Raw genomic sequence first — 27,624 nt, 5'->3', positions numbered from 1 at the left:
CCCTGATTAGAAATCTATTGAGACACTGTGTAGGGACTATTTAAGGGGTAGCCAGAGGGTTTCTTCCATATTGAATTTTAAGTATATAATAGAGATTTGTATATTGTTTATGGTTTGGGGGCAGCCTTGTCTGAGGATGGACTAGGTGATGTTGGAGGATCCTTCCAACCCAGGAATTAGTCAGAAGAGTGAGGTTTGGGCACTTCCCAGTAGAACAAGGAGGATTGCCATCCCATGACTTCACGGTTCAAAGCCACTGAAAGGTCCATCTTGATGTATAGCAGTGTGACTGGACCAGGGCTTAAGAGAACCATCTATGATTCCATTTAAAAGAATGTATTGTTCCTAATGGAAAAGACTGGGGATGGTATCCTTTGGTTTTTTTAACCCATCCCATACCCAGCTGTGAGAAAACAGTACAAGTAGCAGGAGCTCATTTTATTTATTACCTTTCTGGGTCCCAGTCCCTAGAAGCAGTGTGGAAAGGACACTGACTTTGGTGACAAGAAGACCGAGTTTGAATTCCAGTTCTAATATAGATTACCATTCTGTACCAGCTTTGGCAAGTCACGTGCCCTCTCCAGGCTCAGTTTCCTCCTATGTAAAATGAGGAGGTGGGTCTAGTTGATTCCCAAAAAACAGATGATCCAAGGAGCAGCATCTCATTTGTCACCAGCTTTCCCTAAGTCCAGGGCATTGGGTGTTGGGAAAACATTTCTGGCTCCCATATACTCCCGTTTTCAAAGTCCCTCCCAAGCCCATTTCTTCTGTTTGGGTCCCTTTTCCCTGCCTTTTTGTTTCACTAAGAGCCCTGCTTTTGAGGAATTAATTTACTTTAGGGAGAGGTTTCTTAACTTGGGATCCAGACTCCCCAAGGGGTCCAGGGATAGATTTCAGAGGGCCCATGAACTTGGAAGGGGGATAAAATGACATTTTTATTTCAATATAACTTATTTCCTTTGTAATCCTATGTATTTTATTTTATTAATTTAAAAACGTTTTTCTGAGAAGGGGATTCTAGGCTTCACCAGACTGCCCAGGGGTTCCAGGAAATGAATCAAGTGAAGAACTCTTGCTATGGGGGAGTCCTGGAATTGGGAACAGAATGCTTTTGTAGTGGGTTTTAGAGGTTTTACTGTGTGGCTTGGCGGGACCCCATGTGCTGCTGCCTGCCCTCTGCCAACAAGCTTAAGAACACGCCTTTCTGGTTTCTGATATGACAAGTTTGCTGTGCTATCTTTTGTAAGAAGGATTTCATACCTTGAAAACACTTTGTACATATTTATAATGACTTTATTAAAAAATTCAATGTGCTCTTGAGCCCAAAGTCTTGGTCGATCTTTTCATTTTTCTCATCTGAGGGCTACAGAAGTGGATGGGGTCTGAAGAGTGGGAAGGGGCTACTCCTTCGGGATTCTCTTTGTTTTGAGGCCTGAAGACCACCAGGGCTCGATCCACACAAGAGACTGGATAGGAAGAGTCAGCACAGACCCCCTGGGTGCTTCTGAGCCATGGGTGCTAGATTTGGAAGTCGGGGGACCAAGGTCCTACTTCTAAAGCTGTGTGACCCTGGGCAAGTCACTTCACTTCCCTGGGCCTCAATTTTCTCATTCATTAATAAAGGCGGGGAGGAGGGGGGGTTAGACTAGATGGCCTTTGAGATCTCTTCAATCACCAAAAGTGTGACCCTGGGCCAGATAATTAACTTCAGTTTCCTCATCTATGAAATAGGAATGATATTTGTACTCTCTACCTCCCAGGGGCTATCGTGAACCTTAAAATGCTATAGAAACGGGAAGCATAATTATGATTATCTCATTTTTTTTAGTGAAAGACTAAAGAAAATCTTCCTATCATGGGGGATGGAGGAGAAAGAATCTCCTTCCGCCTGCTGCTCTCAGGTCCTCATTCCAAGCAGCCTGATTCAAATGCACAGATATCATACCAGCTAATGTAGGCGATCCATTCAATTAACATATTAATGAGCATGCAAATAAGATCAGACTGCTCTCTGATTTTCACCCCCACAGTGCCCTAGTCTAGCTGTGATGGGAAAGAGGAGCTCAGTTCCTTTCTTCCTCACTGATTCCAGGCCAATCCATGGTCCCCTTTGGGGTTTCAGGTTAGTAGAGCATTGACAGAGAGCTGGGAAAGCCCCCAGAGGGCAGCTCGGTGGTACAATGGACCTGGAGTCAGGAAGCTCTGAGTTCAAATCCAGCCTCAGACACTTACTAGCTGTGTGACCCTGGGCAAGTCACCTAACCCTGTTTACCTCAGTTTCCTCATCTGTCAAATGAGCTGGAGAAGGAAACAGCAAACCACTCCAGTATCTTTGCCAAGAAAACTCCAAATGGGGTCACAAAGAGTTGGACATGTCTGAAAAATGACTGAACAACAACAAAACTTCCCAGGGTGGTTTAAAGGATCAAATGAGATAATTATAAAGCACCTGGAACAAAACTGTTATTTTAAAAATGCTTGTTTTCAAGGGTAGCTAGATGGTGCAGTGGATAAGCTCCAGCCTTGGAGTCAGGAGGACCTGAGTTCAAATTTGACCTCAGACACATGACACCAGCTGTGTGACCCTGGGCAAGTCACTTAACCCTGATTGCCTTACCAAAAGTGGAAGCGGGGCAACCAGGTGGTACAATGGATAGAGCACAGGACCTGAGTTCAAATCCAGCCTCAGACCAAACACTTGACACTTACTAGCTGTGTGACCCTGGGCAAGTCACTTAACCCCAATTGCCTAAAAAAAAAGTAATAATAAATTAAAAAAAAAGATAGTGGAAAAGCAGGTCAGCAAAACTAAGCAACATACTGAAAAATGCTGACATTGAATACAGTTTTCTATACCCATAGTCCCCCACCTCTTCAAAAAAGGGAGGGAAGTGGCTTCTCATGTCTCTTCTTTGGGGTTATGCACGTGTGGCATAATTTAATAATATTCAGCTCCAATATTTTGTCCTTGTTATTCTTTCCACTTACATTGCTGTAGTCAATGTATATCATGTTTTCCGGGTTATGCTTTGCATCAGTTCACATAGGTTTTCCCGTGATTCTCTGGATTCCTCATGTCGTTTCTTTTTCAAAATAAATTTTAATTACTTTAATAGGACCTACATCTTCCAAAGTATCCCTCTTTTCCCTCCTGCCAGAAAGTCATCCCTTATAATAAAATTAAAGGTGGGGGAGCTGGTGGTGGGGAAACTAATCAATCCATTGAAAAAGTCTGACATTTTTGTGTGGGATGTTCCTGGCCAACAGTCACCCATCTCTGTAAAGAAGGGAAGGAGGATTCTCCTGTCTCAAGACCAGCTCGGTCATTATAATGCCACAGTATTCAGTGTACACCATTTTGTTGTTATTCTTTACATCTGAATTGTAGTCACCGCATATCTCATTTTCCTGGTTCTACTAATAACCTTGTATCTAGAACTGCATTGAGTCTGCCCCTCCCCCATTTTACAGATGAAGAAAATGAGACACAAAGTTTAAGTCACTTGCCCAAGATTCCACAACTAAGTAGATAGTACATGTTACTGCATTAAGTAGTACATTAGTAAATATTAAAGGCAGGACTTGAACCCAGAGCTTCCTGAGTCCAAAGCTGGCTTTCTGTCCAACACCATGCTGCCTCTTTGAGATCTGGGGGATCCAGGAAGGTGCCACATGAGGAGGTGGGTCTCCCCATGCTTTCTATATCCATCATATTCATTGTTTCTTGTAGCACAATAATGTTCTACTACATTTATGGACCACAATTTCCTCAAGCCATTCCCTAATTGATGGGCAATAATAATTTGTTTCCAGTTCTCTACCACTACAAAAAGTGCTGTTATAAATATTTTGTTGTCTATATGACCGTTATTTAAGTCTTTGACCACCTCGAGGCATATTCTTAGCAGTAGGATCTCTTGGTCTATGTAGTCCATACTTACTTACCGTACATCCAAACTGCTTTCTAGAATGGATTGAATAGGGGCAGCTAGGTGGCGCAGTGGACAGAGCACTGTCCCTGGATGCAGGAGGACCTGAGTTCAAATCTGACCTCAGATACATGACACTTACTAGTTGTGTGACCCTGGGCAAGTCACTTAACCCCATTGCCTAGCCAAAAAAAGAAAATAATAAAAAAAATTATAGAATGGATTGAACAATTCATAGTTCTATTCCCAGGGCACTAACATGCCTGTCTTTGAACAACCCCTCCAACACCAAGTGTTCCCATCATTGGCCATCTTTGCCGATTGGCTGCCCCCTCCATCAGAGAAGTTGTGTTTGGTCCAAGGTCACACAGCTGGTCAGCAGCAGAGGCAGGATTTTAACCCAGGGCTTTATCCACTGTACCGCAGTAACAGCTGTTGTCAGATGTCTGGTGAAGGAGTCAAAGAGATGCCCCCACTAAAAGGACATGTACGCTATTGAAAGTGCCTGGGATATACCAAGTCACAGACCTGCCACTCAGCAAGTCCGTCAATGCTGTACCACCCCTGAGAAGCGGTTGCTCCATTCTGAAAAGCCTAGTTCTCATCTCTACCTGTTAAAAGTCTATGCATCCATCCTCTAAGTACCTCCTCGTGTGGCACCTTCCTGGATCCCCCAGATCTCAAAAGATGGTGCTCTTAATATGCTCATGCTCAACAGCATGGTGTTGGACAAAAAGCCAGCTTTGGACTCAGGAAGCTCTGGGTTCAAGTCCTGCCTTTAATATTTACTAATGTACTACTTAATGCAGTAACATGTACTATCTACTTAGTTGTGGTATCCCGGGCAAGTGACTTAACCTTTGTGTCTCATTTTCTTCATCTGTAAACTGAGGAAGGGGCACACTTAAGGGTCTCCAAGCTTCTATGCGTTCTAGATCTAGGAACCTAGGATTCCTCTCTACTAAGCTGTGTGGCCTTGGATAAGTCACGTCACCTCCATAGGCCCCAAGTCTCATGTGTAAAATGGCAATAATTAGACTTGCCCAATGCACTCTATAAGGAGGCAGGAAGGAAGGCGTTTTGCAAACTTGCACACATACTTAAAAAAAAAAGTACTATATTCATGGGAGTTCTTGCCATGTTCACAGAGCGATCTACTGGAAAGAATGCTCGGTTTGCAACAGGGGGAGCTCGGTTCAAATCTCACCTATGCTCCTCACCTAACTTCACAACCACAGGCAAATCACTTTCACCTTCCCGGGCCTCAGTTTCCTTTTCTGAAAAATGAAGGGATTAGATTCCGTGGTCTCTGAGGTCCTCCTGTTCAAAATCTAGAGATCTGTAAAACCCACTATAGGAGCTGGCATGCTATAGTGGAAAGGGTGAGAGATCTGCAACCAGAGGATCTGGGTTCAAATCCCACCTCTTAAGACCCTGAAAAAGTTCCCTGGGTTTGTTTCTTTTTCCATAAAACAGAGAGGGTTGGATTAAACAGCCTCTGAAGTCCCTTGACTCTAACTCCAAGGTCTGGGTCTTATTTTCTGTAAAATGAAGGTGTTGGACCAGGTGACTTCCAAGGTCCCCTCCAGCTCTTCCCAGGTAGGGACCGATAGTGCCCTTCTGGGACCTCTCCGCTGACTGTGTTTTGGGGGATCAGATCCTCCAGACCGTGGCGTTCTTATCCAATGACCTGATTCAGAGAACTGGGCTACTCACTGGGACAAATCCAGAGAGCCAACGACAGAGGCGGGGGAGGTTTCTCCCCGGTCCCCGGCTACGTCGATTCACCACGAGTCCCCTCTGCCCGTGTAGGAAAGGTTGTGTTCTCTCCTGGGCTCATCCCCCGTCCATATGCTTCAGTTTGCCAGCAAAGAGAGTGCCTCAGGGCTTCTACAAGATCATGCACTGAGTGAAGGGAGCTAGAAACCCAATTTGGGGTCCCCTGATGCCTCCCCAAACCGCTTTCTCTGCTAGATCACACACGGCCTCTGCTAATAAGCCTTCCCGGGCTCTAATTTACCATGCCTCTGCTGTGTCTGCGTGCAGGGAAATTTTCATGATAAACCGGTTGCCTGGCCCCCTGTTGCTTGCTTTTGGTTTTCTTCCTTAAGGCTAATAGAAAGAGAAGAGAAGGAGATGCATAGATGGAGCAGCCTCTCCCTCAGGTGCCTTCCTTCCTGCCTGTTTATCTGAGCAAGTGGGATTTGAACATCATAGCTATTTCCATAGTAACAGAGCATGAAAGATGCCACGCTGCCCTGGAAGGTGATCTCTCTCTGGGAGCCGGGAAAACGCCAAAATTGTTGAGCGATGGAAAAGGTCCCAGCTCGCTCCATGCCCCAAGAAATGCCCCATGGCTGTTGGGATGGAAGCGCTCAGATAATCCCGTCTGGGCGCTTGATGACAGCAAGACGCTCGGCCTCGCTCCTGAGGACTGTGGGATAATCAGCTTATTAACCAGACAGGCTGCTCTCCCTCCCCCACCTTCTCTGAAAACCTACACACTTCCTGAGCTTTGGCATCAGCGAGTGGTGCTACAGCCCAGGCTGAGAGCAAGATGGTTGGCATAGAAGAGACCACAGAGGGATAGGCAGAGGATTCCTGGGGCTTTTGTGGTCACTATACAAAGTGAAATGTGAGAAAGGCCAAAAAAAACTCACCCAAAACAAAACAAAAAACTCTGAAATGGAATGCTGTGTAATTATAAAGATCAAGCTTGACCCTGGAGAAGAGTGGAGAAAATGCATCTCCTTCCCTTCTTTGCAAAGGTTGGGGTGCGGGGTGTGGATGAGAAACAGTGTACATGCTTCATGTATTAGCTGGTTTTGCTGAATTGCTTTTCTGGGTAGTGGAGGAAGAGGGATATATTCAGGAATGAAGGTGATGTAATAACAAAATCTATCAATAAAAATGGAACAGGTAGGTGGCGCAGTGCATAGAGCACTGGGCCTGGAGTCAGAAAGACCTGAGTTCCAATCTGGCCTTGGACACTTACTAGCTACGTGACCGTGGGCAAGTCACTTCCCCCTGTTTGCCTCAGTTTCTTCATCTGTAAAATGAGCTGGAGAAGGAAATGGTGAACTACTCAAGTATATCTGCCAAGAAAACCCCAAATAGGGTCACAGAAAGTCAGACACAGAAAGTTCAGACGACTGAACTATAAATCAATAAAAATAAGATAATATCAAAAAATAGAAATGGGAGTCTAGATGTTTTCTTTTGTAAGTCTCTCTGTGGAATATGCCGCATAGTACAGGTAGTAGAAGGAGCTAGATTTGGAGTCAGAGAACCTGGGTTCAAATTCACAGCTGCTGTGACCTTCTCTGGACCTCAGTCTCCTCATCTTTAAAATGAGGGGTCAGATTAGATGGCATCTGAAACCTCCTTTAGCCCTACATCTCAGATCTTCTGGTCCTAGGTTGGCTGGGGAAGAACCTGGAAGGAAGGGTTTTACTTGATTGGACCTATCATATCATTTGAAGTAGAGAATATCTAGTGTGGAAATTCCCTGCACTGATGCACACTGGCAAGTTTTGCAATTACAATTTTGCAATTTGTTTATAGAATGGGAGCCATGAGATGCAACTTGACTTACATATGGCCATAAATCAAGTATCTATCCAAGCTGGACTTGAAGTCAGGTCTTCCTGATTCTAAGGCTTATTCTCTAGCCACTAAGCCAGGATCTCTCTCAAAGGGAGAGTAGAAAAGAAAATCAAATATGCTTCATAGCATAAGTTAGAAAAACCAGGGCGCTAGGTGGCGCAGTGAATAGAGCACTGGCCCTGGAATCAGGAGGACCTGAGTTCAAACCTGGCCTCAGACACATAACATGCACTAGCTATGTGACCCTGGGCAAGTCACTTAACCTTATTGCCTAGCCAAAATAAAAAATAAAACAAGTTAGAGAAACCTAAGTAAGACTGGGCTCAGTGCCATAACCCCACATCCCAGAGGGTATATAAATCCAGAATATGCATTATCTCTTTGGCCCTCAGGGCCACCAGGAGGATGAAGTAATGCCTATGGATGGCCCTGGCAGGCACAGGCAAGGGGAATGGTTAGTCAGTCAACAAGCAACTCTGTTAAGTGTTGGGAATACAGAAATCCAGCCCTCAAGAAGTTTACACCCTAATGGGGAAATAACATGTTCACATATCAGTACATAAATGATACGAATACAAGGTGGTTCACATATGAATAGGAGGCAGTTATGGGAGAGAGGAAGAGGAGAGAAGGCAGAGGAAGAAAGAGGATGGGAGATGAAGAAAGGAGGAGTGTGAGAAAGGGGACAAAGCTGTATGTGGTGGTGGAGACGTTGAGAACCGTCTACATCCAGGAGACAGGTTGCCTACCCCATCCCTGAATGTGGTTATCCCTCCCAGCCTGTGGACCACAGGGCTTTCTAGAGTTTCTCAGAATCACTACATTTTTAGGATCTAAGAGATGCACAGGGCCCCCAAGGCCATCTACTTCAACTTTGACCTACTCAAGAATCCATACTACAGGATCTCTGACAGGATGGCTATCCAGCATTTTCTTGGAGGCAGACCCCACCACCTCCAGCGTGTAGGACAATGCTGAGTATGGAATAAACGGAAGGAGGGTTTCTTTTCATGCAAATCTTAGGTTTCCAACATTTGTGTCCATTTTTGCTCCTCTCTCCAATGACCCAGATGATAGCCCAAACCATCAACCCTATCCAGGAGCCAGGTCATCTTGATACAACTAATACTAATAGAAGCATTTACATAGAGTTCTAGGGTTTGCAAAGTACTTACAAAGTTATCTCATTTCATCCTCACAACAACCCTGTGAGGTAGGTGGTATTATTATCCCCATCGTACAGATGTGGAAATTTGAGGCTCTGAGAGGTTATATGCTAGCTACTAATTAACTTAGCCAGAGTTATATAGTTAGTGTCTATTGGTGTAGCATTCAAACTCAGTTCTTCCTGACTCCAATTCCAGTGGTCTATTCACCACACCACCTAGATGGGGATGGACTACAGCTAGGTGACCAAGATTATCTACTACTTTCTGAGGGGTGGGAAAAGCTGAAGATGGGCAATGGATGTAACTGTGTCAGATTCTTCAGGGCTGACTTAGGGGTCCTGGTTGAAAAGGGATGAGGATATTGTCAAGGTCAGGGGATTTCATCAGCCTATGGAAGAGAAGGAAGGGGAGGATGGAGAAGGGAGTTCAGGTGAGGATCTCAGTTCTGGATCCAGGGTGAACAAAGCCCCACAGAGCATACCCATACTAGAAATTGTTCACCAGCCTGGCATTCACGGAGTGTGGCCAAGGACAGGATGCCATGCTGGGGACAAACCAACTCAAAAAGACTGATGTGTGATGGAGATCTGGGGACCTTTCCCAATATCTCTTCCACTTTTCCACCACGACAGTCTTTTGACCTAATACACCTGGAAATGGGCAGAAGTGGTACCGTCCTTCCAGCATCGCAGGGTTTCCACGGCAACCGAGCGGCAGAGAGGGCAGGTCCTTTCCCGGTCGAACCAAAGGCAGAGACACTCCTCACAGAAGACATGCTGCAAGGACAAGGAGCACAGTGAAAGGAGGACTGCCTTGTGGACCTCGGTGCTCCCACTGCATCTCAAACATCTCAACACGGCCAAAACATGACTTAGTACCTTCTGCTCCACACTACCCCCTCTTCCTGGCTTCCTCACTTCCACTGAGGGCACTATCATCCTTCTAGTCACCCAAGTTCACACAATAGGAATCATTCTTAACATCTACTGAGCTTTTATTAAGTACCTACTGTGTGCAAAGCACTGGGCTGGATGCTGTGGGGGTGGGGGTACAACATTCATAGGATTCTAGATTTAGAGCTGCAAAATGGACCCTTTGGGACCTCTCATCCAACTCTCATTTTCTAGAGCAAACGGAGGCTAAGAGAATGGAAATGATTTGCACCAGGCCATATGGGTTAAGAAAATAGCAGAACTGGAATCTGAACCCAGGTCTACAGATAACAAATCCATAGCTCTTTCTACTCTGTCATGACGCTAAATTTACGTGCAAAGCAAACTAATCCAGTGAGCTTTCATTAAGCACCTACTATATGTCAGGCACTGTGCTAGTCAAGTCAACAAGTATTTATTAAGGGCCTACTATAAAAAAAAAAAAAGAGTTTACAGTGCAAGAATATGATCACAAACAGAAAGACAATCCTGCCCCCAAGGAGCTTACATTCTAGTGGAAGAAGACAACATATGAAGGGGAAATTGAAGACAGGTCAGAGATGCTAGGCTTTGCGGATTCAAAGGAAACAAACAAAAAAATTGTCACTTCTTTCAGGGAGCTTATATTCTAATAAGGAGACAAGGCATACATTTTACATTTAAGGATCTGTGATTTCAATGTATGTAGGTATGCCCTTGGGCAGCTAGGTGGTAGACTGGATAGAGAGTGCTGGGGCCTGAAGTCAGGAAGACTCATCTTTCTGAGTTCAAATCTGGCCTCAGACACTTACTAGCTGTGTGACCCTGGGCAAGTCACTTCACCCTGTTTGCCTCAGTTCCCTCACCTGTAAAATGAGGGGGTTAAACTAGATGGCCCATGGGATCTCTTTGGACTCTAAATCTAGAATCCTGGGGGCAGCTAGGCGGCGAAGTGGATAGAGCACTGGCCCTGGAGTCAGGAGGACCTGAGTTCAAATCCAGCCTCAGATACAAAACACTCACTAGCTGTGTGACTCTGGGCAAGTCACTTAACCCCAACTGCCTCACCAAAAAAAAAAAAAAATTAAAAAAAATAAAATAAATAAAAATCTAGGATCTTAAGTACTGTCTTCTAAAGGAAGACCATCCTGATGCCCCCTCCCCCAGAAATTACATTTACTTTGTGTAATGTTTTAGTTATGCCCCTGTATACATATACCGCACTTCCCTTAAGAGAATGGCTGCTTCTTGAGGACAGGGAATGTTTTCTTGGTCTTTGTATCTGATGGCCTAGTACAGTGCCTGGCACAGAGTAGGTACTTAATAAATGCTTATTCAGTTAACAGTGGAATATTGAATTAATCTACTAGGGCTCCTGGAAGACATTGTTCAGTTTGCTCGTCCTAAGCAAGAGGGGACATCGACATTCCCTTTTTAAGGCATGAAGCAGGCCACGCTTGGGGAATGGCTAAGAGGCTTAGCAGCTCCTGCAGTAGGTGACCTGTGACCACAGGCAGCTCTCTGAACCACAGCTCTCCTCCTCCCCAGGTGCTCTGGGGCTTGGTAATCTGGACCACCATCCCCATGGGGCCTGGGCAAAGTCATCAACCGCCTCCTCCACATGACCCAGGGCCCCAGAGGCTGTGACTTCACACAGCCCTTCCAATGGCTGGCTGTCACATGGAAGAGGGATGAGACTAGTTAGGCTTGGCCCCAGTGGGCAGACCCAGTGCCATAGGGGGAAGCTGCAGGGAGACAGGTTTAGCAATGATGTCAGGAAAAACTTCCTAACAAGACACGCTGGCCGACAGCGGGATGGGCTGATTGGGGAGGTTACTGGAAGCCTTCAGGCAGAGGCTGGACAACCACATCTATGGGATGGTATAAAGGGGATTCCTGGTCAGGTATGGTGGGCTCTGCTCCTGAGGTCTCTTCTCACTAAGAAAGTCTAAGGTTCCTCAGCTCCCTCGGTCCCTCCCAGATGAGGAACAGGGGACCCCTCACTCACCTGGCACATCAGGACCAGAGGCTCCCGGAACTCAGCTTGGCAAATGGCACAGATCTCACCAGCCTCAGCACATTGCTGGCTTGTAGCCCGAACTCCATAGTTCTATACGGGGAAGAAGGGGAAAGAGGTGCCTGGCTTTCATAGTTAAAGATAGGATCCTGCCCATAGGCATGGGGCACAGGTTCTTCTCCAGGCCTGGATTCCAGGTACAAAGTAAGCGCTTAATAAATGTCTGCTGAGTGAATGACCGGAATTCTCTCCCTCTCCATCTCCCAACCTCTGTGTGGGCTAATTCCCATGTTTAAAAGGCTCTCTCTCTTCACCTCTAACACTCAGAATCCCTGGCTTCCTTCAAAGCAGAGCCTGAATGCTCTCTCCACCAGGAAGCTTCTCCTGACCCCTCCCCCATTCCCTCGGTCATAGCCCATTCCTGAAGTGACTTTGTATATATTTGGAATTTACTTATATGTGAATGTGCTGTTTCCTTTGATAGACTGGGAGCTCCCTGAGGGCAGGGACTGTTCCACGTTTGTCTTTCTGTCTTCAGTGCCTAGCACAGTACCTGGTTCATAGTTGATGCTTAGTAAATGCTTATTGATTGGCTGATTTGCTTGTTGCCTGCCTCTCTATCCCTTCCAAGCCCACTGTTACAGAAAGTTTCCTCTGTTCCCTTTGATTGATAACACTCTTCCTTCCTCAGACCTCATATTTATTGTTTTTGAGTCGTTTCAATCGTGTCTGCATCTTTATGACCCCCACCTCCACCCCTTGGGTATTTCTTTTTTTTTTTTTTTTTTTTTTTTTTTTTTTGGCGGTTGGGGTTATGTGTTTTGCCCGGGGTCACACAGCTAATACGTGTCAAGGGTTTGGTCTGAAGCCGGATTTGAACTCAGGTCCTCCTGACTTCAGGGCCAGTGCTCCATCCACTGCGCCACCTAGCTGCCCCTTGGGTATTTCTTGACAGAGATACTGGAGTGGTTTGCCATTTCCTTCTTCAGCCCATTTTATAGAAGAACTGAGGCAAACAGGGTTTAGTGACTTGCCCAGGGTCAAACTGCTAGAAAGTGTCTGAGCCTGGATTTGAACTCATGAAGATAAGTCTTCCTAATTCCAAGCCCAGTGCTCTATGCACTATGGCACCACCATTTTGGTTTGTAACTCCTAAAGATACATTACATTATCATGTAATGCTACATAACTGAGTTATCATGTAATATTGTATGTAACAGCATCTATACTGTATCTTTTTCTCCTATTGGACTGTAAGCTCCATGAAGGCAGAGACTATGCCTTGTCCAAGCTCTGTACCTCCCCCAGGAATGCTCTGTTCATAGTAGGCACCTAACAGATGCCTGTTATTATTGCTGTTGTATCTCGCCCCTCTCCCCACTCACTCACTCTCCCCCACTGCCAGCTGGAGCTGACATGTTTCCTCCTTCCGCTAGAATATACACCTACATCTAGGGCTTATCACAGCTCCTGGAACTCAGGAAGTGCTTCATAAATGCTGGTTAACAAGAGACCCAGAGCCTTCTCTGACCAACGTCAATGTTTCTTGAACCTTATAAACTTCTTAGGGGCATTGTAAGAGAGGGAGCACCTGAATCTTCTTCAGTTGACCACCCAACTTTTTATGGACCTTTGTTTGAATATGACTCACCTGAGGGGTGCAGAGAAGCTTCAGGGCCTTCCTTACTCCACCCAGCCGGCCACAGATGTCAAATGACTGAAAGGAGAGAGTCAGATGACCAACTGTTTTCCATCCCCAAAGGAGATGCTCCATCCCAACTATATCCACCAGCCCTGGGCCAGGGGTGGGGCAGGGAATCAGACTCCACTTAAAGACTCCATTGAAAATGTAGACGAGGCCCCTTCCAGTACCACATCTGTAATCCTAAGTGCAAACTGTCTAACACACAAGGTGTAGAGGTTCCATAATGGCCCTCGATTTTAGGAAAAGAAATTGTCATTTCCATCTGTGATGTCTCCCATGTGGCTGGCACTCACTACTTCCCAAAGGGCTCCCAAACACATTACCTCATTCATACTGACTCTGTGCTGTATATTTTCATTATATATTAAAATATTTATTTATATATTAAATATATAAAATGCATTTTATATAAATATATTGTATATTATAATAAAATAATAGATAATAAAATACATAAAGCAAATATAAAAATATTTATGTATTAAAATATTTTATACATTTTTTTACATTTGAGTAGATGTTGTTGCCCCTCCCCCTTCCCATTAACCTTCTTGAAAGCAGGGGCTGTTTTGTTTAATCTTGGTGATCCAAGCACCTATATATATATATATATATAATATATATATATACATATACACACACATATATAACAGATGCTTAATTAATGCTTACTTATTGTCTCTTGTTTGATTTAATCCACACAGCAGTCTCTTGAGAGCTGGAAACTCCAAGAGATCAGGGATTTGAAGTTAGGAAGATTTAGGTTCAAATCCCATCTTAGACACTTGTGAAACCTTTGCAAATCACTTAATCTCTCTAGGACTCAGTTTCCTCATCTGTAAAATAAGGGGGGTGAAGTCAATGTTCTTTAAGGTCCCTTTCCGCTTTAAACCGATGATCCTATGATTGATGTAAACCCATTAGTAATCTCTTGAGTCCTGTATTCTAACGATATTATACAAATTAGTCCAACTCTGTCATTTTCCAGATGAGAAAACACTCAGAGGGGTAATGTCCATTTTCCAAAGTTATACAGTGACCGAGTAGCAGAAATGAGGTTAGAAATCATGTCTCTCAGTTCTCTGTTACTATTTGAAAGAGTGTGAGGGGCAGTGGGGAAACCATAATCATCTTACACTTGATAAACCTAGAGAGAGATGAGGCATTGTGGTATAGTAGATAGAAAGCAAGCCTAGAAGTCAAGAAGACCTAAGTTTAAGTTGCGTCTCTGACACATATTAGCCACGAGACCCTGGACAAATCACTTAACATCTAGGTGCTCTGAGCATTTCTCTAAGTTGCAGAGAAAGTGCTGACCTGCAGTGGTAGGAGTTCTCCACTGAGAGTTCCCTATGCTAATGAAATTAACGGTCCAGTTCATGGACCATAATTTTATAGTAGTTTAGGGAAAAAAATCCAAACCAGAAATCCCTACCATGTATGGCCACCAATAACATTCTTTTCTCTCTACCCTTTGCTCTCTGAGGTTAAGCAAAAATATGGAGCGCACAGTGTCATGGACTAATTTAGACTAATTTGATTCCTGGGCACTATACATATGGTCCACTTCATAGGCAAGAGATAATGGTAATGATCCAGTGGGGGCTTTTCCCCCTCCTTCCTTGCTGGAGAAGAACCATATGTTTCTACTGTTATGGGAAATCTCCTCCCCATGGCCCACCTTACCTTGCAAAGGCTGTAAAGGATGATGAGGACCCCTCCTAGGAAATAGCTATTGGAGGGGTCATCTCCCATGATGTATTTGTACCACAGCTGGATGGGAATGAGTGACCGGAACAGCTGGCTCAGCTCTTCAATCACCAGATAGAACTTGCCCTGTAATCACATCAGAGGCATAAATTATGATTACTGTTAAAGACCCAAAGGGCAATGTCAGCAGGGCTTGGGCACCCACGATAATGATGCTCCGAGCCCTTCACAGGCCATTAATCAGTATCTAGAAGCACTTAAGCAGGCCCTTAATGGGGGTAGAGACTAGTGTCAGGGAGAGGCAATCCCTGCCCACTGCCCTCACCCGGCGGCTGCCTGCTGCCCAGGAATAATCAAAAGGTGAAGGGAGCAGGCATTTAGATCACATTTCAGGGGGGTGGAAACCTTACCCCTCTAGTAGAGGGTGTGTGTGTGTGTGTGTGTGTGTGTGTATGTGTGTGTGTGAGATGGGGTTCTTCTTCCTTCCAGGGGATGCTGCTATTTCAACTTGACACTATATCAAAAGTTTATGGTCCCTGTTGAACCAACTGCATGTGGGATTTCCACCAGAATAACATCAAGTGTTGGTTTGTTGTCTGAGGGCCAACCTAGTTAAATTGGGAGGGAATCACCACCAGGTTGGACGAAACAGGTGCCAGCAACTCTCAGAGTATTCCTACTAATGAGTAGATGAGTTATAACTTGCATCAGTAACAGGAATAGTCACTGGCAAAATCACTAATCCTTTAAGTATGTGAGTGTTATTACTAATGACGATGATTGATGACAATGATAAAGGGACTTCAGTTCTGAGATTATATGAGAAATGGCAGAAAAATGAGAAAGAAGGAAGTTGGAGAAAAGAGGTTGACTAGTGAGAGAAATGGTTATTTCTTTCTTGTATTAATAGCCAATTATTGAATTGGAATTAAAGGGTTTTTCACTTCCTTATGCAGAAATCATCCATTATAAAAAATCTTGGGAAAAACTTACTCAGCCAGGCTGAGAGAATTGGTGAATTCCTGTTCATTGTGTTTGGTCAGACAGGTCTGGGGTAGTACTGGATTCCCTCTTTGATATGTACACTGATAAGTCTCTTTGAACAACACTTGGGTGATCCAAGTCATGTACCCCCAAGACCCTCATTAGAATGAGCCCACATCTCATTATGATATTCATTTACTCATTACCAATAGGTTAGCCAATCGGCATTGATTGCCACCCTCAGGAACACCTCCTTTTCCAAGAGCATGTAAATTGTGAGCCCACCATGATGAGGTTCTTTGGCATTTGAAAGATCTACTGACCTCTTTTATTATAAAATACTAGCATTATTAATAAAATGATTAATTACCCAGAAACTACGTCTCTCAAACTTTCTAGATCTCACACTAGGAATTTACATTGTTCAGAAAAGGGGCATCAGGATGGTGAAAGGTCTTGAAAGACCATGCCATATGAGAGTCAGGTGAAGGAATTAGAAGTACTGAGCCTGAAGAAAAGAAGACGTAGGGGGAACAGGAAAACTTTCTTCAAATCTTAGAAGGGCTGTCATGGGCAAGAGGGATGAGCCATGCTCCTCTTAGCCCCAGAGGGCAGAACAATGGGTGGATGGTGCCAAGATGCCAATATTAGCTAGATGTCTTGAAAAAATTCCTGAGGATTAGTCCAAAGTGGAATGGGTTTCCTTCGGAGGTAGTGAGATCCTTCTTCCCGAAGGTCTTCAGGTAAAGAACGGATGAGTACTTGTTGAGTACACTGTGGAAGGTATTTTCCCAAGACGTGAGTTGCACTTAGTTGCCTGCCAAGGTCTCTTCCTCCTTTAAGCCACTGGGACACTTTCATGCCTACATTTTCTGGGATATCAGGTTTTAAAATGGATCAGATTATATTGAAAAGAAAGCTGTGGAAGGGTGGAGCCAAGATGGCAGAACGAAGTCAGCATTTTTTTTTTTTTTTGGTGAGGCAATCAGGGGTAAGTGACTTGCCCAGGGTCACACAGCTAGGAAGTGTCAAGTGTCTGAGGTCAGATTTGAACTCAGGTCCTCCTGACTCCAGGGCCACTGCTCTATGTACTGTGCCACCTAACCACCCCGAAGCCAGCATTTTTTGCTGAGCTCTCCCAACACATTTTCTCCAAAAAAAAAAAAAAATCTTAAGTAATATGCCAAACTGAATTATGAGTAGGAAAGCCAAGAAAGTCACAGTGAGTCATTTTTCTAGTCTAGGGCGGCTTGGGAAGACAGAAAGAGAAGTTTGTAGACACTGGGGTGGAGGCTAGCTGGTGGAAGTGGCAGCAGCTGGGAAGCGACGGTGGTGGGCTGAACCTCTGATCACAAAGAGATCCCAGGCACCCCTGTTGGGAGCAGGATGGGGGCTGTTTGGTGACTCTGCTGCTCATCACCCAGTTCTGGATTGAAGTTCTAGGGAAGAAAGGAGCATCTGGGTAAGGACCAGAATAGGAGGGCAGTGACCAGACCTCTCCCTACAACATACCACCTTGGACACACCAAAAATGTATAGGCCCCCAGTGAGCTGTGAAAGCATCAGGAGACCATGAAATACAGAAACTCCGGCCAGCCATACCCCCTGCAGAGGTGAGCAAAGCCCAACTCCAAAATAAACTCCAAGGTCATGAAATAGGCTGGAGAAATGAGCAAACAACATCAACAAAAGAACCTGACAACTAAAAGCTTCTGTGGTGACAGGGAAACTCAAGAAACAAAACTCAGAAGAAGGTAACGACTTGAAAACATCCACAAGTAAAGCCTCAAAGAAAAATGCAGATTGGACACAAGCCCAAAAAGAAACCCCAGAAGACCTAACAAAAGAAATTAAAAAAAGAACAAAACAATTTTAAATCAAATAAAGAGTGTCAGAGGAAAAACTGGGAAAAGAAATGAGAATGATGCAAGAAAATTGAAAAAAAGAACTAACAGCTTAGGAAGAGGCATTTTTGCTTTAGAAAAGAACTTCTAATGGCAAAAATAATAGTAATTATGATAATGATAATAACAACAATAGCATACACACACACAGAGTTTACTATATTCCAGGCAGTATGCTAAGCAGCAATATTATCTCATTTGTTCCTCACAACTCCCAGGAGAGGTAAGTACTACTGTTATTCCCACTTTATAGTTGAGGCAAACAGAGGTCAAGTGACTTGTCCAGTGTCACACAGACAATAAGTGGTTGAGATTAGATTTGAACTCAGACTTTCTTGACTCTATGACTGGTACTCTATCCACTGTACCACCTAGCTACTCTGCATAACAGTGTGGTAAAAGAGGTACAAAAATACTGAAGAAAATAACTCATTAAAGATCACAATTGCTCAAGTGGAAGCTAATGACACCATGAGACATCAAAAAACAAGAAAGCAAAGTCAAAAGACTGAAAAAATAAAAGAAAATGGGAAATATCTCATAGGAAAAGGGGAGATAATTTAAGATTATTGGATTACTTGAAAGCCATCATCAAAAAAAGAACATAAATATCATATTTCAAGAAATTATAAAGGAAAACTGCTGATCACCACCTGAAAAAATATCTCAAAATGAAAACTTCTAGGAATATTATAGCTAAATTCCATAGCTCCCAGGTCAAGGAAAAAATATTGCAAGCAGAGAAAGAAAACATCCAAATACCATAAAGGCACAATCAAGATCACACAAGAATTAGCAGCCACCACCAAAAATGAGTGAAAGGTTTGGAATATGATATTCTAGCAGGCAAAGGAGCTAGTATTACAACCATGAATAATCTAACCAGAAAAATTAAGTATAATCCTGAATGGGAAAAAATGTACATTTAATGAAATAAGGGCTTCTGAGCATTCCCAGTGAAAAAAACCAGAGCTGAATAGAAAATTTGACATTCAACCATAAGATCCTAGAGAAGAGTAAAAAAGTAAATATAAGTAGGAAATCATAAGGGACTTAATAAGGTTAAACTGTTTACCATTCCTATATGGTAAGATGATATATGTAACCTCTAAGAACTTTATCATCATTAGGGCAGTTAGGAGTCTACTTAGATAGAGAACATAAGTGTGAGTCTATCATGTTGGGATGATTTCAAAAAAAGGATGAAAGGGTGAGAAAGGAATGCTTTGGGAAAAGGGAAAAGGGAGAGGAAGAATGGGGAAAATTATTTCATATAAAAGAGGCATGCAAGAAAAATGGTGGGGGGCAGGAATAGGTAGCACTTGAACCTCACTTTCATCTGAAATGATTCAAAGAGGGAAGAAAAAAATGTGTGTGTATATGTATGTATGTATGTATGTATATATATGTACATATATATGTATGTATGTATGTATATGCACAGCTGGGCATAGAAATTCATCTTATCTGACAGGAAAGTAGGAGGGGAAGGGACTAAGATTGAGTGGGGAGAATGATAAGAAGGAGAGTAAATTAAGGGAGGAAAAATAGAATTTTGAGGGAGGAACAAGGTAAAAAAAGAAGAAATATAAATAGAAGTGAATAGGATGGAGAGAAATACAGTTAGCAATCACAACTGTGAATGTAAATGGGATGAACTAACCCATAAAACAGAAAAGGATAGCATAATAGATTAGAAACTAGAATCCAACAATATGTTCTTTGTCTCTTGTAAGAGACACATTTGAAATAGAACGACATACACAGAATATAAATGAGAGATGGGAACAGAATTTATTATACCTTAGCTAAAGTAAAAGAGGCAGATATAGTAATCATGATTTCAGGCAAAGCAAAAGTAAAACTAGACCTGATCAAAACAGATAGCAGCGAAACTACATTTTGCTAAAAAGGTACCATAGACAATGAATTAATGTCAATAATAAACATATATTCAGCAAATGGCATAACATCCAAATTCTTGAAGGAAAAGTCAAATGGGTTACTAGTGGGGGACCTCAATTTGCCCCTCTCAGATAAATTGAACCATAAATTAAACAAGAAAGGTGTTAAGAAAATGAATAGAGTTTTTTAAAAAATTAGATGTGACAAACCCCTGGAAAATACTGAATGGGAATAGAAAGGAATATAACTATTTCTCAGCTGTTCATGGCATAGAAACCTCACAAACAAATATTAAATGCACCTTCTTTTGCACCATAATGCAATAAAAATTACATTCAGTAAAGGGCCTTGTAAGTATAGATTAAAAATTAATTGGAAACTGAGTAATTTAATCCTAAAGAACAAATAGGTCAAAGAACAAATCATAGAAACAATCAATGATTCATTAAAGATAAGGATGACAATGAGATAACATACCAAAATCTGTGAGATGTAGTGAAAGTGGTACTTAGGGGAAATTTTATATCTCTAAATGCTTACATCAATAAAGAAGAGAAAGAGCAGATCAACAAACTGGGCAGGCAACTTAAAAAAAAACCCTAAAAAAAAACCACTGAAAATTTTCAAATAAATACTAAAACAGAAATCCTTAAAATCAAAGGAGAGATTAATAAAACTGAAAGCAAAAAAAAATTGAACTAATAACTAAAACTAGTAGCTGAGTTTGTAAAAAACAAAACAAAACAAAACAAACAAAAAAACCCCAAAAAACAACAAAACCAAACCAAGCAAACAATAAGATAGATAAACCATTGAATAATTTGATTTAAAAAAGAAAAAAAAAACAAATTACAAGCATAAAAAATGAAAAAGGGGAATACGCAGTTAATGAAGATAAAATTAAACCAATTGTTAGTACCTGTTTTGCCCAACTATATGCTAATAAAACTGACAATCTAAATGAAATGGGTGAATATTTATAAAAATATAAATTGTCCAGGTTAACAGAAGAGGAAATAGAATACATAAATATCCTTATTTTAGAAAAAGAAATTGAACAAACCATAAATGAGCTCCCTAAGGAAAAAAACCCCAGGACCAAATGGATTTACAAGTGAACTCTATGAAAAATTTTAAAGAACAATATGACATAAACTTTTTTTTAAAAAAAATGGGTAAAGAAGGAGTCCTACCCAAATTCCTTCTATGAGTTAAATATGGTTTTGCTACCTTAATCAGGAAGAACCAAAACAGAAAGAAAACTAAAGACCAATTTCCTTAACAAATATTAATGTAAAAATTTAAAATAAAATAATAGCAAGGAAATTACAGCAATATGTCACAAGGATTATAGACTATGACGAGGCTGGATTTATATCAGGAATGCAGGGCTAACTTAATATTAGGAAAACTATAAGCATAATTGTCTATATCAATAAAAAAACCCACAAAATCATGTGATTATATCAATAGATGAAGAGTTTTTGACAAAATGTAGCACTTATTCCTATTTCAAAACACACACACACACACACACACACACACACACTAGAAAGCATTGGAATAAATGGAGCCTTAAAAAATGATAAATAGTATCTATCTAAAACCAAGAGCAAGCATTGTTTATAATGGGAATAAACTAGAAGCTTTTCCAATAAGATCAGGGGTGAAGCAAGGATGTCCACTATCAACACTATTATTCAATATTGTATTATAAATACTAGCTATAGCAATTAGACAAGAAAAAGTAATTGAAGGAATAAGCATAGGCAACAAGGAAACATCACTTTTTGCAGATGATATGATGATATATTTAGAGAACCCTAGAGAGTCAATTAAAAAACTAGTCAAAACAATTAACAACTTTAGCAATATTGCAGGATATAAATAAACCTACACAAATCATCAGCATTTCTATAAATTACCAACAAAACATAGCAGGAAGAGACAGAAAGAGAAATTCCATTTAAAAAAACTGCTGACAGCATAAAATACTTGGGAGTCTACCTGCCACGACACATACAGAAACTACATGAACACAATTACAAAATACTCCACACAAAGATCTAAATAATTGGAGAAAAATTAATTTCTCATGGGTAGGCCAAGCCAACATAATAAAAATGACAATACTACTTCCATTAGTTTACATATTCAGTGTCATATCAATCAAACCAATGAAGAATTAACTTTACAGAGTTAGAAAAAATGATAACAAAATTCATCGGGATGAACAAAAGGCCAAGGATATCAAGGGAATCAATAAAAAAAAATTATGAAGGATGCCTAATAGTATAAGATTTCAAACTATATTTTTCACAGGAGGTAAAATGTATCATTTTTATTACATAAAATTAAAAAGATTTTGCACAACAAATGCAATTAAACCAAAATTAGAAGAAAAGCAAGATACCAGAGGAAAATTTTTTTACAGCAAATTTCTCTGATAGAGGTCTTATTTCTCAAATATATCTTAAATATAAATAAAAATTTTAAATCAAAATTTTAAAAATTTTAATTTAAAATAATTTTAAATTTTAAATTAAAAAAAATTTTTAAAGGGGCCATTTCACAACTGATCAATGGTTATAGACAGTTTTCAGAGGAAAAAATCAAAGTTATCAATGGCCATGTGAAAAATGATCTGTATCACTACTGATTAGAGAAATGTAACTTAAAACAACTCTGAGGTACCACCTCACACCCATCAGATTGGCTAACATGACAGAAAAGGAAAATGACAAAATACTGAAGGGGATGTGGAAAAATAGGGATACTAATGCACTGTCGGTGAAGTTGTGAACTGATTCAACCATTGTGGAGAACAATTTGGAACTATGCCCAAAAGTATATAAAATTATGCATACCCTTTGACCTAGCAATATTGCTAAAAAGAGAGGGCCATTTCCAGTTATCCTGATCTATATCTTGCCACTGGACCCAGATATATATGGAGGAGAAAGTGAGTCTGGTGACTTTCCACAGTCTTCCCTCGCTTAAATCCAATTCACTTGCATGTCACAGCATCACCTCCCTGATGTCATGGTCCTCTTCGAGAATGAAGAAGAAACAACAACTCCGTGAGTGATAGTAGGAGCTGCCCCACTGGGGACCCAACTGGAACTGGCCAGTTGGGCAACACAGCTCTATCTCTCTTTCTCTTCCTTTCTTCCTTTTTTCTTTCTTTCTCTTTCTTTCTTCCTTTCTTTCTTTCTCTTCCTTCCTTCCTTTCTTTCTTCATTCCTTCCTTCTTTTCTTTCTTCTTTCCTTCCTTCCTTCCCTTTCCTTCCCTTCCCTCTGTCCACATAGGAATGTAAATTTTGACTGCTGAAACCTTGCAAGATATCTTTGAGTTTACTGGCTAGGTTTCTTTCTTAAGGATCATGCCTTAAACCCAAATCACTCTAGCCCTCACTGATTGAGCAGCAATAGGTCCTAGGTCAAGTCCTGCTTTGGCCTGTTTGGGCCCTGATTGGCTCAGATTGAATAGCAATTGTCTCTGTTTTGGCCAGAAACTCTGAGGTTCTTTCCTCTCCCAGACTGATCTTTTTTTTTCTGACTAGGTAAAAGCAGTCACTCTCTGCCTCATTTTCTACCTAGCCTTAATCGCTGATTGGGCATTGCCTCAGTCTAACTGAGAACTATTAAAGACCTTAACTTAAAAAAAAAACCAAGGTCTCCCACTGCATCCAGGGCCATCTTCAGTTGTCCTGATCTATATCTGGCCACTGGACTAGAGGATCTAGAGGAGAAAGTGAGCCTGGTGACCTTGCACAGCCCTCCCTCACTTAAATCTAATTCACTTGTGTGTCATGGCATCACCTTCCTGATGTTGTGGTCCTCTTTGAGAAGGAAGGACAAACAACCCTAAAGAAATAACAACCAACAACCCTAAAGAAATAAAAGAAAAAATGAAAGGGACCTATATATACATAAAGAGAGAGATAGAGATATAGATATATAGATATAACATGTTTATAACTGCTCTTTTTGTGGTGGCAAAGAATAGGAAATGAAGGGGATGTCCATCAGTTGGGGAATAACTGAAAAAATTACGGTATATAAATGTGATGGAATACTATTGTGCTGTAAGAAATGATGAAGGGAGTGGTTTCAGAAAAATCTGGGAAGACTTATATGAATTAATGCAAAGTGAAGTTAGCAGAACCAAGAGTACATTGTACATACTGATAGCAATACTGGAAAAGTAATTAACTGTGAAAGACGTAATAATTGTGATCAATACAATGATCTACCCCAATTCCAAAAGGACTTATGATGTAAAACGCTATCTACCTCCAAATAAAGATCTGAAAGACTCAGAGGGCAGACTGAAAAATATTTTTCCCTTCTTTATTTTTCTTGCTTCCCCCCAAAACATGACTAATGTGGAAATATGTCTTACATGGTTTCATATGTATAATGGGTATCATTTCTTGCCGTCTCACTTGGTGGGGGACAGGAAAGAATTTAAAACTGAGAATAAAAATAACATTTTAAAAAATGGAATGAAAAGGGGAAAGAGCCACACGAGAATAATTTGAAGGAGGTGATTTGCCTGGAGAAGAGATGATGGGCTCTAAATGAAGAAATCCTTAATAATAAGGGCTGTCTAGAAGTCTAATGGGCTGACACTGAAGATGATGAGTCTCCCATCCCCAGAGATCTTCTAGCATAGCCTGGGTGGCTATTTTCCTGGGATGTTGTATGGGGATGGGGGAGTGTTGCTGTGTTTGTGGGTTGGCATCTGAGGTTCCTTTGTACTCTGAGACTCCAAGTCTAGCCTTAGGTCAAGTCTCTTCTTAACTTTGTACCTCCCTTCCGTCAGTTTCTTAAAAATTATTTTGAAAATATTATTTCGAAAAATTAAATATTATTTTTTTCTTTGAATTGAAATCCACTTTATCTTTCTCCTCCTTCCCCCAACTGAAAAAGAAAAACAAAACCCTTGTAACATGTATGTATAGTCAGACAAAACTAATTCTCTCATTAGTCATGTGCAAAAAATGTTTCAGTCTGTACCCAGAGTTTATCACTTACCCCTCTATCAGAAAGAAGGCGGCATATTCTTTTATCATGGGCTGTTTGGAACTGTGGTTGATCAGAATTCTTAAGTCTTTCAAATTTTATTTTTAGTATTTTATTTTTCCCCAGGTACATGTAAAAGCAATTTTTAACGTTTGTTTTTAAAACTTTTGAGTTCCAAATTCTCTCCCTTCTCAAAATTGTTTTTTGTTTTGTTTTGTTTTGTTTTTTGTTTTGTTTTTGCTTTTGGCAATTGGGGTTAAGTGACTTGCCCAGCGTCATATAGCTAGTAATTGTCAAGTGTTTGATCTGAGGCTGGATTTGAATTCAGGTCCTCCTGACTTCAGGGCTGGTGCTCTATCCACTGTGCCACCTAGATGCCCCAAAATTGTTTTTTTTTACAACATTATTGTCTTTGTATATAAATTGTCTTCCTGGTCCTTCCCTCTTCACTCTATATCAGCTCCTACAAGCCTTCCTAGCTTCCATTAGTTAAAAAAATGATTTATTAAAAAATCCTGAGCTTGATAAGTAAACTAGTATCAACTCTCAATCTTTTTGCCTTCCCTTCCAAGAAGAATGGTCTGTGAAGAAGAAGGATGGAACAGAAGATGGAGCAGAAACCTAAGAAAAGTAAAGAGATGGTAAGACAGTCTCTCCTTGGCTTCCTTCAAGTCTCAGCTAAAATCCCACTTTCTACAGGAAGCCTTCCCTGATCCCTCTTAATTCTAGTGCCTTCCCTCTGTTGATTATTTCTTTTTTCCTTGTTTGTACATAGTTGTTTGCATGTTGACTTCTCCATTAGATGATGAACTCCTTGAGAGCAGGGACCATCTTCTGCTTTTCCTTGTATCTTGGCACATAGTAGGCACTTACTAAATGTTTGCTGATTGACTGACAGTATCTACCTGTACCCAATGAGCTCAGACCACTGGGTCTGGATGAACTATATCCCAAGGCACCTGGTGACTCATCCCTTTTAAAACAAAAACTCTGAACAAGTGAAGTGAATTTCTCTCCAGTCTCTAGCCCCATAAGCAACTTCAGTAAAATGGTAGCAGACTTGGAGCTGGAACTTAGATTCTCTGACTCCAGGGTCACTGATCTTGAGGATTTTTGAGAAACACTGAAGAAAAGGAAAAATACTGTAAAAGTAGGAAAAGGTTAAATTATCCCAATCATCAAAAAAGGAAGAAGGCACAATCTATCAATTGTAAACTAAATTCAATTTGACTTTGATTGTCAACAAAATTCTGGAGCACATCATGGAAAAGATGATTTGTTTGTGAGCACTTAGAAAGGAAAGTCATGATTACTAAACGACAGCATGGCTTTCCTCAAGAATAACTGTGTCAGATTAACCTAATTTCCTTTTTTTGTGACAGGGTTATTATACTAGTAGACAAGAATATATTAAGATTTCATCAATGCAACTAAACAAGTCTCTCACATTATCCTTATGGACAAGATGAAGAGATGCAGGCTATATGACAAAATGGTTACTTAGATTCAGAACCTGATGAATCACATGCCCCACAAGGAGGCACTTATAGGTTGATGCCAATTTGGAGGGAAGTCTTTATTGGAGTACCTCAGGGGTCTATGTTTGACCCTGTTCTGTTGAAAACTTTGATGATATGGACAGAGTCACAGAAGACTGGCTTGCTAAATCTACAGATGTCTTGGAACCAGTAGGGACAACTAATATGGTGAATACCAGGATGCAAAAAAAATGACACAGGGCAAAACCATTAATTTCATTTTTGAATGTATGAATGAAACTCAACAGGGATAACTGTAAAATTCTAAACTTGGGCTAAGAGATATAGAATGGGGAGATGGAAAACATAGAGCTTAAGAAAGTGTTGGGAAAATTAGATATGACTAACCCATGGCAACTTCTGAAGGGGGATATTAAGAAATATTCATACTTCTCAGTATCTTAAAGTCCCTATGTACAAATACGGGTTCATAGGCTCACAGATTAATAACTGAAAGGAATCTAAGAGGTGATTGAATACAACCATATCATTTCACAGGTGAAGAATCTGAAGTTGAGAGAGGCTAAGTGATTTTCCCAGGGTCATGATAGCATCCTCTAGTATTTAAAGGTTGCCATATGGAAAAGGGGTTGGATTATTTGTCCTACTTGGCCTTAGAGGGAACCAGGTAGAAGTTGCAAAGAGGCAGATTTAGGCTTAATATAGGTAAACATATTCTAAAAATAGCACAAAGGAGAATGGAATGTCCTAGGAGACAGTGGATTCCCCTTCCTTGGAGGTCTTCAAGGAGAGTTTTAATGACTACTCATTTGTGAAAGGGTTGTGGAAAGGATTCTTGTGTAGGATTGGCTAGGTGTCCCTCCAAAATCTTAGATTCTGTGTTTCTCCAAATACAGGAGAATTACTGGAAATAGAACTAATTTAGTACTATATTAAGTGGGGCTCTTTGAAAGGGTCAAATCAATTAGTAATGATTGCAGATTTTTGCTAGAAAGATCTTACCCCACTAACTAGCTGAAAATTTGGGCAAATCAACTCTTTTCTCTTGGCCTCAGTTTCATCATCTATAAAATTAGGGCCTTTGCTCTCAATTTTTTAGGTCTCTTCCAGCTCTGACATTCCTTATTCTAAGGTTCCTCCTAAGTCTGACATTGTCTGTTCCAAGGTTCCTCCCAGGTCTGACATTTCCTGTTCTAAAGACCCTCCCAGATCTGCTATTACCTGATCTAAGGGCCCTCCCAGCTCTGCTATTCCCTG

The 27,624-nt window shown here is 41.2% G+C and overlaps 1 protein-coding gene across 1 annotated transcript in view; it reads right to left on the bottom strand.

Moving 5' to 3' along the window:
* Positions 1-8,791: 8,791 nt before the first annotated feature.
* RNFT2 (ring finger protein, transmembrane 2) overlaps positions 8,792-27,624 on the bottom strand; it is a 72,052-nt gene continuing 53,219 nt past the window's right edge. Inside the window, exons 7-10 of the mRNA XM_027865325.1 lie at positions 15,024-15,173; positions 13,284-13,349; positions 11,624-11,725; positions 8,792-9,480 (exon numbers count right to left, since the gene is read on the bottom strand). Coding sequence (XP_027721126.1) covers positions 9,346-9,480; positions 11,624-11,725; positions 13,284-13,349; positions 15,024-15,173 — 453 coding nt within the window. The 3' untranslated portion in view covers positions 8,792-9,345. The remainder of the gene's footprint in view (positions 9,481-11,623; positions 11,726-13,283; positions 13,350-15,023; positions 15,174-27,624) is intronic.

The sequence above is a fragment of the Vombatus ursinus genome, unplaced genomic scaffold (assembly GCF_900497805.2).
Source record: "Vombatus ursinus unplaced genomic scaffold, bare-nosed wombat genome assembly UNPS02001287.1, whole genome shotgun sequence".
NCBI lineage: Eukaryota > Metazoa > Chordata > Mammalia > Diprotodontia > Vombatidae > Vombatus > Vombatus ursinus.
The sequence above is the reverse complement of the archived record's forward strand: the minus strand, read 5'-3'. Positions and strand labels throughout refer to the sequence as shown.